Here is a 17,760-nt window from a genome sequence, read left to right as displayed (position 1 = left end):
TGCAACCATACAGTCATTAGAAATGATTACAAATTATTGATTAATACAACATTGTTAAACAGTGGCAATTTTTCTTTACTTCGCACAGGAATCCGGCGTTTGAATCGTCCCATCGTTGACCACCAGTGGGTTATATTCGTCGGGCACTTAAACCATCTCCTCGCACACGTATACTATTTACCGCCCCTGTCTATGAGAATCAAACAGAAAGAAACACTACGAAACGTGTGATGGTTTCCGTTTCTCAGATAAGGTAGGTTAGGAATGGTCCCCCCAAAGCAGGGAGATGGGTCCCGGGACGATTCATACGGCCGTAAATTGTTTACAAACAAAATCCAATCGAAATCCGGCGTGAGGGGAGGTTTCGGGAAAGACGCCAACAAAGTGTTTGTTGGCAGTGTGGCCACCACACTCGATGTGCATTTATATGCGCGTCATGTTGTTGTTCGCGTTCCCTCGTCAGAGGCATCGGCGTGCAAGCGTTTGGCCTCGGGTCGCATTGTGTGGGTGTACACATGTCCACGGCACGGGAAGTGTTGGTGTACGTGCCGTAAGATGGCTCTTGGACCTGATGGCCTTCGCCAGATTCGGCGATTGCTGCTGACGGATCCCGCTGCCGACATGCCGTGACAGTTGGTTCGAGTGGCCACAGCAGACGATTAGCTCGAAGAGCACCAGCGTTTAATAGTGCGTGAGGTATTAAGATTGTTAGCTAATTATTTGTTCTCAGTGTGATCTGCTGTGCAAGTAGTGCAACGAATGATCGTTTCGTGATCGTCGTTACATTGTGGTAGCGTCTACAGTATTTTCTTTTCTCCGTCGTTATTTTAATTACCACACAGGACGTTCACCTGGCCATCTGGGTATCGGGTAAAACAGGTGAACTAGCCTTGACCTCAATTAGTGTTAATTTTGTGGGCCACTAGGAGTCGATGCGGTGTGCGAGTAATCTGTGCGGCATTTGATTAGATACATCCATTGTCGTTGATAAGGCAGCTAGTGAAGATGTCGGCAGGCTTTTTTTCTGTTCCCTCCCGTCCATTTATTGTTACTTTGTTGGGGTGAACAAAGCAAATAACCCCCGTTATCGTCTTATTGTGCGTGCTCTGGCAGCTTGACACATTGAAGCGGGCCACGCGAACCAAGTCGAACCAGGTCCCGCTTATAAAGAGCATAGAGCTAAAGCATGATACAGCGAACGTGTACCACTCATCCATCATCTCCCGGTGCCGGAGGTGTGCAGTCCGTTTTCCTTCCTGACTGATAAGCACATTGGGCTTTTAATTTTGGCAACGAACCGGTTCGTAGCGGATCGCGATGGTCACGCACCGGGCAGCAGCTGCTTCAATGCCCGGGCATTTGTCCAGCGATAGCGACGCCCTAGCCAGGACGACCACTCCTGGTTCTTATCTGTACCAGTGTCGTCGTATTACGGCATCTTAAATCTTCACTAGAGACGGACCATTTCCTTTTCCACGACACCCTCGTTGTTTCGCTTAACATTTGATCCCGTTGTCGTTGTTAGGAGGGTTGTTGTTGATGGCTCCCGTGATCATCTTTTATGCGTCTGTGGGGATAAGCGAGTGGAGGAGTAAAAAATAAATCCCGATAAGCGTGCCTCATTTACAGCCCGGACAACGACTTGGTAGCAAAATTATATAATTGTTGAACATAGCAAATAAGGCTTAGGAATTGGAAGGTGATGGATTGTGTGTCCGGTGAACGTTGGTGGTGAGGTAGATTGAAAGTGTTTTTTTTTGTTTTGTTCTGCAAAGGCTGATAAGAGGAATTACAATGAGAGACATTGACATACTTTTTTGGATTCATTATCTGACGGTTATTAAAAAATATGGTGCTTCAGGTTGTTTTCTTTCTTAAAAAAAATGCGTGCTATTGGAGTGATATTAAATTCTTTTTTATATTGATTGTAGTGGAAGTAATACGGAAAATGTGCAAACGAAACATATTTTAGAAACGGTTCATCACAATTTTGTGAACAGAAGTTAATACTTCTTCATAGAACTTATCGTAATTTAAACTAATTTTAAAGCATTTAAAGAAAAAAAAATACAATAATGTAAATTATACTTTTGCAGTTCATAACAAAAAAGATTATAAAAATAATTCATAACAAATGAAAAGGTGGCAAATTAAAAAATATTGGTAAATGATTACCAACACAAAAGGTGAAATGTGATATTTAGCAACAAATATCGAAATTCACAATGAAGTGATGTCCTACAGCCTTACTACTTGTTATTTTTAGTTTTGCAAAACAAAAAATATCTCAATTCGTATTATAGCGATGAGAATATTTACTCTCCTGTCCACAAAGCCTGTTCTATTCCTTAATAAAAAGATTTTCCAATGCAACCCTCAGCTTGCACCAAGAGCTGCAAACACCCGTGAGGAATAGGTTTGACACCCTTGACACGGAACTTTGGCGGCTATTGTTGTAGTTTATATATTTTTTAGAGATTTTGGACCTTTAGGATCATTTTCATCTCTTTTGAAGGCTTTTGAGATGATGATGTTACAGCACATTGAATTCCTAAAAATGAGAAGATGTCGATAAGTAATCAATCCGCCGATTGTGTTTTAGTTATTTTTCAGTAATTTGATCTACTGCAGGTATGATTTTTATCCTGTATGTAGCAATTTAGCTATGACAGAGTTTAATTAAGTCAGACGTTCTTGTGCTATTCTCAAACAGTATTGAACAGTGAAACAAAACTTATAATTGTTTTGCACCGAATGATCGTTCGTGTTACATAAAGAGAGCATCGCCCTGGATGCGCGCACATCGACCGATGGACGCAGTTGGTGGCGTACAATAGCGATAATCGAAAGGTTTATAATTATGCCCCAAGTGCTGTAATAACGGACGGACCAACAAGTCCGCGAATGCGTTGATACGAGAGGAGTCATTACATTCGCTTGCGCCGGTACACCTTCATCAGCTGATGATGCCTTTGGAGGAGTAACGTTTGATAAGGATTAGCATGTGAGAAGAGAGCGATAGGACAGCTTCATCCGGCATGATGGTTCCCACATTCCCACATGAATCCAACCGCTGAATCCGGTTTGTTTCTGGTTTGCAAGAAAGATGTTCCGCATGGTTTTTGGCCCAGTGCTGGTGGGCTGTATGATTAAGCTTTGAAAGAACTTTGCTCTTACCGGCTACAGTAGCGTACCAATCACCACCATAGGGTCCGATAATCGAAAAGAAGCTGCTCCAATGTTTACTTAGACAGTGATCAGCATGCTCACGGCTTCAGTTTATTGTAGAACTTCAGACTGATAACCACGGTAACTTCATCATGAGCAACGTAACCGTACTGGATGGAGGTTTCGCGACGCAGCTGTCGGTGCACGTTGGCAAAGGTATCGACGGTGATCCACTGTGGAGTGCACGGTTCAATGCAACCGATCCGAATGCCGTGTTCAAAACCCATCTGGACTTTCTGGAGGCAGGCGCTGAAGCCATCATGACCAACACCTACCAGGCCAGCATCGAAGGATACGTGGAGTATTTGAATCTGAATGAGGATACGAGCCTCAACCTGATCAAGTCGACCGTTCGAGTGGCACAGATGGCTCGCAACCACTTCCTGGCGAAGGCTTCCGCTGACGAAAGAAAAACTATTCCCCTGCTGGTGGCTTCGATTGGTCCGTATGGGGCGCATTTGCACGATGGATCCGAGTACACGGGACGTTACTCAACCGAGGTGTCTATGGATACGATTCAGAAGTGGCATCGTCCGCGTATTGATGCGTGCCTGGAGGCGGGCGTCGATGTGCTCGGTATTGAAACAATCCCCTGTAAGGTGTGTAATGGCGTACGTGTCCGGTTTTGATTAAAATGATTAATTTATTCGTGAATCTTCGCTTTCTTCCAGATGGAAGCGGAAGCACTGCTGGACATGATGTGCGACGAATATCCGACGGTTCGGTTCTGGATTTCGTTCCAGTGCAAGGACAATCAACACCTAGCCAATGGGGAGCTGTTTAGCGAAACGGTCAACTCCCTGTGGGCAAAGGCTAGATTGAGACGTAACATGAACCTGGTAGCGCTCGGTGTGAACTGTGTTCATCCGCAGATCGTAACACCTCTGTTCCGAAGCGTCAACGAGAAGAAACTGCCCGAATCCCGCATTCCCCTCATCGTGTATCCTAACTCTGGTGAAGTCTATACCGTGGAGGATGGGTAAGTATCTCCGAAGGCCTGCGCTCACGTTACGTGCATGTTTCACCTTTCTTTTACACGTAAATGTTTCACATTTGTAGCTGGCAGGGCAGGGAGGACTGTGTCCCACTGGAACATTACGTGCCGCAGTGGATGGACCTGGGTGCACGATTTATTGGCGGATGCTGCCGGACGTACGCACGCGATATCAAGCGCATCAAACAAACTGTGATCAATCACGCCAACAGCAATCATTGCCATTGAATCACTGAACCTCCCCTCGCAAATCAGCCAACAAGCAACTACGTGAACATTAACGCTTACCATGACCCAGTTGTTCTGTTGTTGGCGCAAAGTTTAAACGTTTTTACATGTTTTCAATCTATGATTTAACTGTTTTTTCATTGTGCGCGTTTAAAAATGTTGTGTGATTAATTATGTTAACGTGTTTCGTCTTGTAATGTACGCAGTGCGTGCATTTTGATAATGAAATAAATATGACGAGAATATAAGTAATGTCTTCCAAGAAATCCTCCTGGAATAAATCTCCTTTTGCTGAAGCTCCACTTGATTCAGCCAACGAGCTCGCTGCTCTATTCTTGTATCTTCCACACCACGAACACCAATCTTCGCATCATTCAGGACCAGTGGAGGATCAATCCCCTTGGAGGCCCAGGGCGGAATTATAGTTGGGGCCTCTAATTTTAAAAACGATACAGAAGGGAAGGGCAACATTGAGGGGACTTGAAATGAGACAAGGCAAAAAGCGCAGTAAGAAAGGGCCTACTCCGCCTACCGTTTGATCCGCCGCTGGGCCGCCCCTAATCATCTTCTTCAAATGGTCCGCCAGGGCCATCACCATCTTCGAATACAATAACGGAACCGGCTATATCACCACCAACACCAGTTACCACTGTATATGTACTCTTCTAAATGGAGCTACAATCATACGTGCGCCAACTTCGAGAAGCTGCACGTGGTGGAATTTACAACTACAGCATTCAAGGAGCACTTTGCCATCGAATTGGTTCGCTCGCAGTGCTTCCGGGATATTCGCCATGCAACAGTTGCAGCGGATACATGAAGGCACAGAATCAAAATTCAATGATCATTGTTTGTGCTTTTGGGCAAACCACATCTGTTCATCACCGTGACTTGTAATCCGAGTCTTGATAACAGGAATATAGTCCAGTACGATTTGCAATACAGAATGAGCGAGTTACTAAGTTGTTAACTTCGATTCTTTTATTTATTTGTTATTTAGCGGATTGTTTAACATTGTGTATCCCATTAAGCAAACAACGCAAATTTTATTTAATAATAATAGTAATTTGTGTTATGCACAGCCGGTTAGATTTGCATAGCTTTTAGCATTTGAAAATCAAGTCAAGTTTTTGTGTTGAAAGACTACCTCCATGATCAAACAAACATCAGCAAAGTATTGAAAACAAAGTTCCCTTGCGTACAACTCAGAGTTCTATTGCGTAGCCCTGAAACCGGACCGTTAAGCTAGTCTATATATAAACGTTTGTATGAGCTAAGGAGTAACCATAACCATAACGGATCACATTTTCTACGATTTACGTACATTTATGATTCCTGATTAATCCAACGCCTTCTACGATTTTTTCGCCCAAGGTACAGTTTCCAATCGGTTTACTTTTTCGGTAACAATCAGCAAAATTTCTTAGCAACCTGTTCCGCTCATGTAGATGTTTTAGGCGATGAACAAAAATTAACAGCGAATTTAGGCGATGAACAAAAATTAACAACACTAACTTTCCCGTTGATGGAGAAAAATTTCTTCGGAAACTACCAGTTTCCGAATGTATAGTACCAGGAGAGCATCCACGGAAGAGGTAGCACCTAGTAATTTTGCCCGCCTAAAGGTATGCAATCTTTATACACTAACTTTCCATACACACCAGCTGTTTTCAGATTACCGATACCAGGAGAGCATGTACTTCAAGAGGTGACCCTCAGCCACTCAGACACCTGAGCCCCTGAGTTACTAAGTAACCGGCACTGAAAAAAGGCTGTTGATTAGCCGTCAGTTAGACGTCGATTAGCCGTCAATTAGCCGTTTATTGACCGTTAATTAGCCGTCAAATAGCTGTCAATTAGCCGTCGATTAGCCGTCGGTTAGCCGTCAATTAGCCGTCAATTAGCAGTCATCTCCAACCTCACAACCCACCTCCCACGTGTCACCACCCACCTCCCACGGGGCACCACCCACCACTCACCACCCGCCATCTTGTCCGCCATCTTATGTCCGCCATCTTGTCCGCCATCTAGTCCGTCATCTTGTCCACCTTCTTGTTCACCATCTTGTCCGCCACCTTATGTCCGCCATCTTGTCCGCCATCTTGTCCGCCATCTTGTCCGCCATCTTGGCCGCCATCTTGTGTCCGCCATCTTGGCCACCATCTTGTCCGCCATCTTGGCCGCCATCTTGGCCGCCATCTTGTCCGCCATCTTGGCCGCCATCTTGTGTCCGCCATCTTGTCCGCCATCTTGTCCGCCATCTTGTGTCCGTCTTCTTGTCCACCATCTTGGCCGCCATCTTGGCCGCCATCTTGGCCGCCATCTTGGCCGCCATCTTGGCCGCCATCTTGGCCGCCATCTTGTGTCCGCCATCTTGTCCGCCATCTTGTCCGCCATCTTGACCACCATCTTGTGTCCGCCATCTTGGCCGCCATCTTGGCCGCCATCTTGTCCGCCATCTTGTCCGCCATCTTGTCCCCCATTTTGGCCGCCATCTTGTGTCCGCCATCTTGTCCGCCATCTTGTCCGCCATCTTGTGTCCGTCTTCTTGTCCACCATCTTGGCCGCCATCTTGGCCGCCATCTTGGCCGCCATCTTGGCCGCCATCTTGTGTCCGCCATCTTGTCCGCCATCTTGTCCGCCATCTTGACCACAATCTTGTGTCCGCCATCTTGGCCGCCATCTTGGCCGCCATCTTGGCCGCCATCTTGTCCGCCATCTTGTCCGCCATCTTGTCCGCCATCTTGTCCGCCATCTTGTCCGCCATCTTGGCCGCCATCTTGTGTCCGCCATCTTGTCCGCCATCTTGTAAGCCATCTTGGCTGCCATCTTGTGTCCGCCATCTTGTCCACCATCTTGTCCGCCATCCTGTGTCCGCCATCTTGTCCACCATCTTGTCCGCCATCTTGGCCGCCATCTTGTCCGCCATCTTGGCCGCCATCTTGTCCGCCATCTTGTCCGCCATCTTGGCCGCCATCTTGTCCGCCATCTTGGCCGCCATCTTGTCCGCCATCTTGTCCGCCATCTTGTCCGCCATCTTGGCCGCCATCTTGGCCGCCATCTTGTCCGCCATCTTGGCCGCCATCTTGTGTCCGCCATCTTGTCCGCCATCTTGTGTCCGCCATCTTGGCCGCCATCTTGTTCGCCATCTTGTCCACCATCTTTGCCGCCATCTTGGCCGCCATCTTGGCCGCCATCTTGGCCACCATCTTGTGTCCGCCATCTTGTCCGCCATCTTGTCCGCCATCTTGTCCGCCATCTTGTCCGCCATCTTGGCCGCCATCTTGGCCGCCATCTTGTCCGCCATCTTGTCCGCCATCTTGTCTGCCATCTTGGCCGCCATCTTGTCCGCCATCTTGTGTCCGCCATGTTGTCCGCCATCTTGTCCGCCATCTTGGCCACCATCTTGTCCGCCATCTTGTCCGCCATCTTGTCCGCCATCTTGTCCGCCATCTTGGCCGCCATCTTGTCCGCCATCTTGTCCGCCATCTTGGCCGCCATCTTGTCCGACATCTTGTCTGCCATCTTGTCCTCCGTCTTGGCCGCCATCTTGTCCGCCATCTTGTCCGCCATCTTGGCCGCCATCTTGTCCGCCATCTTGTCCGCCATCTTGTCCGCCATCTTGTCCGCCATCTTGGCCGTCATCTTGTCCGCCATCTTGTCCGCCATCTTGGCCGCCATCTTGTCCGCCATCTTGTCCGCCATCTTGGCCGCCATATTGGCCACCATCTTGTCCGCCATCTTGTCCGCCATCTTATCCACCATCTTGGCAGCCATCTTGTCCACCATCTTGGCCGCCATCTTGGCAGCCATCTTGTCCGCCATCTTGGCCGCCATCTTGTCCGCCATCTTGTGTCCCCCATCTTGTCCGTCATCTTGGCCGCCATCTTGTTCGCCATCTTGTCCGCCATCTTGTCCGCCAACTTGCCCGCCATCTTGTGTCCGCCTTCTCGTCCACCATCTTGGCCGCCATCTTGGCCGCCATCTTGGCCGCCATCTTGATCGCCATCTTGTCCGCCATCATGTCCGCCATCTTGTCCGCCATCTTGGCCGCCATCTTGGCCGCCATCTTGGCCGCCATCTTGGCCGCCATCTTGTCCGCCATCTTATCCACCATCTTGGCCGCCATCTTGTCCGCCATCTTGTCCGCCATCTTGTCCGCCATCTTGGCCGCCATCTTATGTCCGCCATCTTGTCCGCCATCTTGGCCGCCATCTTGTCCCCCATTTTGTCCGCCATCTTGTCCGCCATCTTGTGTCCGCCATCTTGTCCGCCATCTTGTGTCCGCCATCTTGTGTCCGCCATTTTGGCCGCCATCTTGGCTGCCATCTTGTCCGCCATCTTGGCCGCCATCTTGTCCGCCATCTTGTCCGCCATCTTGGCCGCCATCTTGGCCATCATCTTGTGTCCGCCATTTTGGCCGCCATCTTGTTTCCGCCATCTTGTCCGCCATCTTGTCCGCCATCTTGTCCGCCATCTTGGCCGCCATCTTGTCCGCCATCTTGTCCGCCATCTTGGCCGCCATCTTGTCCGCCATCTTGGCCGCCATCTTGTCCGCCATCTTGGCCGCCATCTTGTCCACCATCTTGTCCACCATCTTGTCCGCCACCTTATGTCCGCCATCTTGTCCGCCATCTTGTCCGCCATCTTGTGTCCGCCATCTTGTCCGCCATCTTGGCCGCCATCTTGTGTCCGCCATCTTGGCCGCCATCTTGTCCGCCATCTTGTCCGCCATCTTGGCCGCCATCTTGTGTCCGCCATCTTGTCCGCCATCTTGTCCGCCATCTTGTGTCCGTCTTCTTGTCCACCATCTTGGCCGCCATCTTGGCCGCCATCTTGGCCGCCATCTTGTCCGCCAGCTTGTCCCCCATTTTGGCCGCCATCTTGTCCGCCATCTTGGCCGCCATCTTGGCCGCCATCTTGTCCGCCATCTTGTCCGCCATCTTGGCCGCCATCTTGGCCGCCATCTTGTCCGCCATCTTGGTCGCCATCTTGTCCGCCATCTTGTCCGCCATCTTGTGTCCGTCTTCTTGTCCGCCATCTTGTCCGCCATCTTGTGTCCGTCTTCTTGTCCACCATCTTGGCCGCCATCTTGGCCGCCATCTTGGCCGCCATCTTGGCCGCCATCTTGGCCGCCATCTTGGCCGTCATCTTGTCCGCCATCTTGTCCGCCATCTTGACCACCATCTTGTGTCCGCCATCTTGGCCGCCATCTTGGCCGCCATCTTGTCCCCCATTTTGGCCGCCATCTTGTCCGCCATCTTGTCCGCCATCTTGTCCGCCATCTTGTCCGCCATCTTGGCCGCCATCTTGTCCGCCATCTTGTCCGCCATCTTGTCCGTCATCTTGTCCGCCATGTTGTCCGCCATCTTGGCCGCCATCTTGTCCGCCATCTTGTGCGCCATCTTGTCCGCCATCTTGTCCGCCATCTTGGCCGCCATCTTGGCCGCCATCTTGGCCACCATCTTGGCCGCCATCTTGGCCGCCATCTTGGCCGCCATCTTGTCCGCCATCTTGGCCGCCATCTTGTCCGCCATCTTGGCCGCCATCTTGTGTCCGCCATCTTGTGTCCGCCATCTTGTCCGCCATCTTAACCGCCATCTTGGCCGCCATCTTGTCCGCCATCTTGTCCGCCATCTTGTCCGCCATCTTGTCCGCCATCTTGTCCACCATCTTGGCCGCCATCTTGGCAGCCATCTTGTCCGCCATCTTGTCCGCCATCTTGGCCGCCATCTTGGCCGCCATCTTGTCCGCCATCTTGTCCGTCATCTTGTCCGCCATCTTGTCCGCCATCTTGGCCGCCATCTTGTCCGCCATCTTGTCCGCCATCTTGTCCGCCATCTTGGCCGCCATCTTGGCCGCCATCTTGTCCGCCATCTTGTCCACCATCTTGGCCGCCATCTTGGCAGCCATCTTGTCCGCCATCTTGTCCGCCATCTTGTCCGCCATCTTGGCCGCCATCTTGTCCGCCATCTTGTCCGTCATCTTGTCCGCCATCTTGTCCGCCATCTTGGCCGCCATCTTGTCCGCCATCTTGTCCGCCATCTTGTCCGTCATCTTGTCCGCCATCTTGTCCGCCAGCTTGTCCGCCATCTTGTGCGCCATCTTGTCCGCCATCTTGTCCGCCATCTTGTCCGCCATCTTGGCCGCCATCTTGGCCGCCATCTTGTCCGCCATCTTGGCCGCCATCTTGGCCGCCATCTTGTCCGCCATCTTGTCCGCCATCTTGTCCGTCATCTTGTCCGCCATCTTGTCCGCCATCTTGGCCGCCATCTTGTCCGCCATCTTGTCCGCCATCTTGTGTCCGCCATCTTGTCCGCCATCTTGTCCGCCATCTTGTGCGTCATCTTGGCCGCCATCTTGTCCGCCATCGTGTGTCCGCCATCTTGTCCACCATCTTGGCCGCCATCTTGGCAGCCATCTTGTCCGCCATGTTGTCCGCCATCTTGGCCGCCATCTTGTCCGCCATCTTGTCCGCCATCTTGGCCGCCATCTTGTCCGCCATCTTGTCCGCCATCTTGTGTCCGCCATCTTGTCCGCCATCTTGGCCGCCATCTTGGCAGCCATCTTGTCCGCCATCTTGTCCGCCATCTTGTCCGCCATCTTGTCCACCATCTTGGCCGCCATCTTGGCAGCCATCTTGTCCGCCATCTTGTCCGCCATCTTGGCCGCCATCTTGTCCGCCATCTTGTCCGCCATCTTGTCCGTCATCTTGTCCGCCATCTTGTCCGCCATCTTGGCCGCCATCTTGTCCGCCATCTTGTCCGCCATCTTGTCCGCCATCTTGGCCGCCATCTTGTCCGCCATCTTGGCCGCCATCTTGGCCGCCATCTTGTCCGCCATCTTGTCCACCATCTTGGCCGCCATCTTGGCAGCCATCTTGTCCGCCATCTTGTCCGCCATCTTGTCCGCCATCTTGGCCGCCATCTTGTCCGCCATCTTGTCCGCCATCTTGTCCGTCATCTTGTCCGCCATCTTGTCCGCCATCTTGTCCGCCATCTTGTGCGCCATCTTGTCCGCCATCTTGTCCGCCATCTTGTCCGCCATCTTGGCCGCCATCTTGTCCGCCATCTTGGCCGCCATCTTGTCCGCCATCTTGTCCGCCATCTTGTCCGTCATCTTGTCCGCCATCTTGTCCGCCATCTTGGCCGCCATCTTGTCCGCCATCTTGTCCGCCATCTTGTGTCCGCCATCTTGTCCGCCATCTTGTCCGCCATCTTGTGCGTCATCTTGGCCGCCATCTTGTCCGCCATCGTGTGTCCGCCATCTTGTCCACCATCTTGGCCGCCATCTTGGCAGCCATCTTGTCCGCCATGTTGTCCGCCATCTTGGCCGCCATCTTGGCCGCCATCTTGGCCGCCATCTTGTCCGCCATCTTGTCCGCCATCTTGGCCGCCATCTTGTCCGCCATCTTGGCCGCCATCTTGTGTCCGCCATCTTGTTCGCCATCTTGTCCGCCATCTTGGCCGCCATCTTGTCCGCCATCTTGGCCACCATTTTTGAGGGGTAGGGGGGAGGGGGATGGACGATGTTACCTCTTGAACAATATGCTCGCCTGGTATCGGAAATCTGAAAACAGCTGGTTTGTATGAAAAGTTAGTGTATAAACATTGCATACCTTACGGCGGAAAATTGGTTGCAAAGTTAGTGTATAAACATTGCATACCTTGCAGCGGAAATTTGGTTGCAAGGTTAGTGTATAAACATTGCATACCTTACGGCGCAGTACCAGGAGCTACCTCTTCCGTGGATGCTCTCCTGGTACTATACATTCGAAAACTGGTAGTTTTCGAAGAAATTTTTCTCCACCAACGGGAAAGTTAGTGTTTAAACATTGCATACCTTTCGGCGGTTTTTGAGCAAAATTGCTGCAAAATTTTACTTGACCAACGGGAAAGTTAATGTTTAAACATTGCATACCTTTCGGCGGTTTTCGACCAAAATTGCTGTATTAGGTGCTACCTCTTCCGTGGATGCTCTCCTGGTATCGGCAATCTGAAAATAGCTGGTTTGTATGGAATTTCGTACCAGCCGACGGGAAGTTTGAGCGAGATGAAGGATGCTTTCCGTTTTATTGATATTACTTATAAGCGATCGTTCTCACGTGTTTGATAGTATGCAATAGCAATTGTGATGGGCATATTTGTCCCAAGCTGCAGATGACACCTCTTGAAAAAAATGCTCTCTTGGTATCGGAAATCTCAAAACAATTGTGTGCGCGGCAACGGTATAGTGGTTTTCACAGTTGATCAGTTGATTTGGTCATTGGACAAATTTGTCAACTCTCGTGGCCCTGCACATATTAATGTGAATTTCGATCGTTCGATTAAATTTCGCTTATTAAATTTGATGCTCCAATTTTAGGTCAGTTGTCCGTGCGTCAAAAAATACATGAATTTCTGGGCCGATCTCTTCGCTCATTGTAAAGACACTTGCGATCATTTCGTCACATTTACACTTCAGTGACAATCGAAATACTAAACACAATACTCCACACCACAATACTGTTTCGAAACACGTAGGCTGGACATTTTCACGGTTCAATCGGTGAGAGAAAACAATACCACACCACGAGTATCGCAATGGCAATAGCTTGCGAATATTGCGGAAGTGAAAATAAGCATGGTTTCTATTCTAGCATCTAACGGTAGGATCATTTACGAACAGATGAAAAAATCCCGTTCAAGAAATAGAATACATGAATAGGTTGAAGTAAAAGGGCATATAAGGGTTCACGGGGCGGCCAGATGGTGTAGCGCATTGGTAGCGCAGTCGGTCTGTACAAGATAGGACCACGGAAAAATTCATTTGGACCACTAAACCTCCGTACGCTGCACTGACTATCCTACGGGTAAATAAAGTAAAAAAAATATAGAAATGGTAGGTTTAAACATCCTAAAGTGCCGATAAAGAAGAAGGAGTTTGAATACACTGCATACTTCTCTTGCGTAGCCGTGTAACCGGGCCGATATAGCTAATCAAATAAAAAAAAATATCTAACCAAGGATAACCAATTTTCTACCTTTTTAATTAGATTTTATGCTATAAATTAACTCTGCTGCTAAATTTCCAAAACTCGCACAATCGGCACAAGTTGTTTGGGGCCCCCAACACGGCGAGGCCCTAGGCGACCGCCTACTTCGCCTACCGTTTGATCCGCCGCTGAGCGTAGCCATGAAATTGGAGAGAACGGGTGGCTTGGATGTCGAAACCTTCGCATGAAACCTTTCAGAGCTATGTTGAGTAACAGATAGGAGTTCTCGTCCCCGAGCCTCAGTTCAAGCAGGTTAATATTTTGATACTCACAATATTTCGATTAGGAAAAGAAAAGCCAACAGACAAAGTGCAGTTAATGTTGTTGTTTTACATAAATGGTTTGCTTTATTTTGTTTCACTTTCCTTTAACCCCCGTCTATGATACAGACCATATCGTTAAACTGTGTTCGTCGTACATTGTTGTCGATTGCTGCTCAAACCCACCGCCGCACATCACGCGACGTACGACTCTATCTATTCACATGTCGGGTTTTAGAACCGCTTTTCGTGTGATATTACATTGCCTCATGCGTTTGTGTGGTGTGCCTATTCCATGTTTTAAATTTTGTTTGCTTAAGTAAGATTGAGTGGTTGTAGGGTGTAAGAGTGAAGCTAGACGCGCCTGTTCACACGTTCTGGCGCTTCTGGAAGGAATTTGTAACGTTGTAATAGGAAGGAAATAAAGGTGCAACTAAATTCACTTTTCAAACGCGTGGATTGAAGGTGACCAATTAAAACCGGCACCGTTCGTTGCTTTTCAACCAGTTCGCCATGACAGCGAGCTTTTCCGACTATCCGCAAGAAAAAAACAGTGGAACCTTTATTTGCTTACCAAGCATAAACTCAACGTTACGTGTGTAATTTGTGCGTGTGGAGTTGCATCTTAACACACCCATCTAATGAGGTTCCCGGTTCGCAGATTTGCAATACCATTGTACGCCCAGATTGTAATTAACGTGTGTGTGTGTGTGTGTGTTTATGAAAAGCTCTCCATTACACACAACGGTAAAGTGTGATGACAAACTAAGCAGCGAATGGAAATGTGAACTGGTGTTCCATCCGTAACAAACGACAATTTTTTAATCCCATTGAATGTACCGCTTGTGTAACCTTAAATCTGTTATGTTAAAGATAACCCTCTGCGGTTGTAAGATGTGCGCGTTGTGTTGCTTCCTTTTTCCTAGCTCTTGTTGTAAATACTTCTTGTGTGCCGTTCTGCTAAAGGTATCCAGTTGATGTTTTTTTTTGTTTGTTAAGACATTTTGATTATAGGTTCAAGTTGTGTGTGTGTGTGTGCGTGTTTCCGTCCCCCTTTTCCCGCTACATTTGATTTGTATTTATCGGACTTACTTTGGGACTGTTGTGTTAGAGATTTTCCCCGCCCATAAGGACAACGGAGGAATGTGTCTTCCGTATGTTCGGTTTGTGGGAGATATGGTTTAGTTAATGCTGCTCATGTGTGTGTGTGTGTTTTTTTTCTGGATAATGATAAAATATGTATAGATTTGTGAGGGATTTATTACTTCCTTCTCGTTTGTGTTTTTTTTTCTCTGTGTGGAAGTGTTGCAAATAACACGATTAAGCATCATAGCATAGCACACTATGATTGCCTTTTTTATACACACACGCACACTAATTGAAGAGAGTGAAAGAAGGACACACTGGTCGGCTGTTAACCTCTTCAAACGCAATAATGTCAAGTGATTTTTTTACATGCCACGTTGCATCAACTGATTCCCATTATCCTTTGCTCGGGTGTGTTTGTTTGTGTATATATATATATATTTGTTAGTAGTCTGATATCTTTCTGTGTAGCTGATATGGTTTTTCCATTCAAGGAGCAATGAATACGTAAGCAGTCCGTAGTTGGAGTTGTCAGGGAGAGAAAGGTTATGCGAAGGGTTTGTCTGTAGTTTGTTTAAAGGTTTGCAAAAGTTGAGAATTCTCGACTGGATAAATCTTACCATCCATAACTCCCCAACGTTTACGTGTTGTGACTCGTTCCTTATTTTTTGTAACTTTCGTTTAACTCACCATCATAGATGATGCAACATGATTTTTATCCATGCATCTGAATGTGCACTGTAACGTAGATGAATCATTAAACTTGTTCACCCTCGAGCGTAAAATGGGGAAACTAGCGGGGATGTGAGTTCGAGTAGCAATTCTCTGACCCTTGAATGCCAACGCCTTTAACTCATTTTACTCTTAAGTTGCTACGTGTGTTTGTGTATTTTTCTTGTGTGTGAGTGCAACAAAACATACATCCTTCTGTTTACAGTTCCGTTCCCTAACAGACATGTTCCTTCTTTTTTCCCTCCTTACCCGAAAAATCCTTACTTCTTCTGACATGCCCCTGATGGCTGTGGGTAATCGTACACTCCTTTTTGCAACCAACCAAGATGCTCTTACGCTCCTTACAAATGGTGAGTTAGCTACATTAGTGCGTGTATGTGTGGCACTAGTCATGAAGAAGATACTAATAGAATGCCCGGCAGACGGATGCGCCCCGGTACGGGATCCGTACCGGTGGCAGCTCCGAGCAGCATAAAATCTGTTCTGTTTTTGATGTTTGATCCTGTTAAACTTGTACTTTTATAAATATGTATAAGTAGATTTTGCATGCCTTTTATATATTTTTTTGTTCACTTCACTCCGGCCACTCGTCCAACTGGGGGAACTTCAATGTGGAGTGCCCGCACGCTCTGATCCGTTCTGACAATGGATTATGCCGGGGATTCCACCGATTTGACCGATTTGATGCATCCGATCCTTACCACCGACCGGGTGTGTTTGCGTGTGCCATTGTGTCTGTGTTGCGCTACTCGACGAGAAGGTCTGTTATTTGTTTTGTTTTTCTTTTTCTGTTACCGTTATCACAAGGACTCTCACACGCAATGGGCTCTATTTTGTTGGGTTTTGCTGTGGAAATTCTTATACGACCTCCGAAGGTACCCGTCTGCTCGTCCCTCCATCGTATTAGGAGGTGGAATTATTGTAGAATACACGGGGTAGAGGAGAACGGCGGTTGCCTCTAGGACTGTTGGGTTTAAATCTCCTCGTAGCTTCGACACTGTGGCACCGGACCGGACCAGTCGCCCTCGGGCGTACAGCGGGGACGCTCTGGCGGGCCACCGTTCGCACCGTGCTCGACAAAACCCGGCCGACACTGGACGGTCAGGTAGTCTCCCGGATCGTAGTGGAACTTCAGCGGTGCAATCAAACCGTTCGGTGGATCACCGGGATACGGACACTGTGCTTTACCTGCCGGGATGGGGGAGGTTCGTTAAAATGACGCATAGAAAGAGAGAAAGAAAGAAACGAATCGATCAGTTAGTTAGTGAACAGTTCATAGGTTCAATGCTGGCGCAATCGTAAGCGTAACGGATGAAGCTTTTGTGATGCAACGGTGTATTCTATTCATGGGATAATAACCAGAGGACAGCACATGCAACATGATCATTATATTCCACATCCGTTCAGAATCGATGAACGATCGATTAATCCTTTCCCCGCGTGATTACAAAGTGACCAGGGAGGGATCATGAAATGTAGTTTCCAATTGATGGTCCGAAGAAATGGATGAAGATACATAGTAAATTGAAGTGAAAATTAAAATAAAATTTATTTTGGCTGTAGGAACTTTTAAATTTGATAAAAATTACGAATTTCATATTTGGCGGAGTCATCTCAAGAATACTATAAATTGTAATTTCTGTTATTAAACTATAACAGCTTCATGTTATATATATGTGTTGTTACATTTAAAATTATTGTCACGATTATACACAAAAACCACACAAGATGGCACACGTAGTTAATGCAGCATAGAAGCGCTTAGTTATTCTGATAATTTCTTTTTTTTTATCTAAAGTAGAGCATCTATGAAAATGGAACTCATTAAAACTCAAGAGATGTAAAATAAGTTACATATAATAAAAGGTATCTGTACTACATTTGGTGGTACTGAAAAGAAATCATTTATTACGAGTTGCTGGTAGACTACTTTTGACGATCCTTTTGTAACCAACGATTCCTAAAGTAGGGTTTAGAGATCGTAAGAAGGTGTTAATGCATTCACCATCATTCACGTAATTAGCAATTGATTGAGCATAGAGTTTTATTTAACTTAATTCTGACTATCTTAACTATTAAAATAAAAATGCTTAGATTGATGATGTATTATTTTCCTAACTACTAGAATTATTTAAGTATTTCGGAATATCTAAGTAATTTTTGAGTATAGGCGAAACTCATGATCATCATCACCATCT

The 17,760-nt window shown here is 47.8% G+C and overlaps 2 protein-coding genes across 4 annotated transcripts in view; one reads left to right on the top strand and one right to left on the bottom strand.

Annotated features, from left to right (window-relative positions):
* The first annotated feature begins 544 nt into the window (after window positions 1–544).
* On the top strand, window positions 545–4,696 carry LOC128303511 (uncharacterized). Of its 3 annotated transcripts, none has more exons than XM_053040490.1 (4): window positions 545–687; window positions 3,289–3,827; window positions 3,900–4,207; window positions 4,288–4,696. In XM_053040490.1, the coding sequence occupies exons 2-4, from the start codon at window positions 3,321–3,323 to the stop codon at window positions 4,448–4,450; spliced, it is 978 nt and encodes a 325-aa protein (XP_052896450.1). In that variant the 5' UTR covers window positions 545–687; window positions 3,289–3,320; the 3' UTR covers window positions 4,451–4,696. The 3 variants fall into 3 exon arrangements, with proteins under 3 accessions (XP_052896450.1, XP_052896449.1, XP_052896448.1); XM_053040489.1 differs by having other exon boundaries at window positions 610–696; window positions 3,279–3,827; XM_053040488.1 differs by having other exon boundaries at window positions 643–696.
* A 9,116-nt stretch (window positions 4,697–13,812) lies between these two features.
* The window catches only part of LOC128305794 (locomotion-related protein Hikaru genki-like), a 34,005-nt gene continuing 30,057 nt past the window's right edge, over window positions 13,813–17,760 (bottom strand). The window contains exon 11 of the mRNA XM_053043404.1: window positions 13,813–16,750. Coding sequence (XP_052899364.1) covers window positions 16,536–16,750 — 215 coding nt within the window. The 3' untranslated portion in view covers window positions 13,813–16,535. The remainder of the gene's footprint in view (window positions 16,751–17,760) is intronic.

The sequence above is a fragment of the Anopheles moucheti genome, chromosome 3 (assembly GCF_943734755.1).
Source record: "Anopheles moucheti chromosome 3, idAnoMoucSN_F20_07, whole genome shotgun sequence".
Classification (NCBI taxonomy): domain Eukaryota; kingdom Metazoa; phylum Arthropoda; class Insecta; order Diptera; family Culicidae; genus Anopheles; species Anopheles moucheti.
This window is presented reverse-complemented; position numbering and strand designations above follow the sequence as displayed.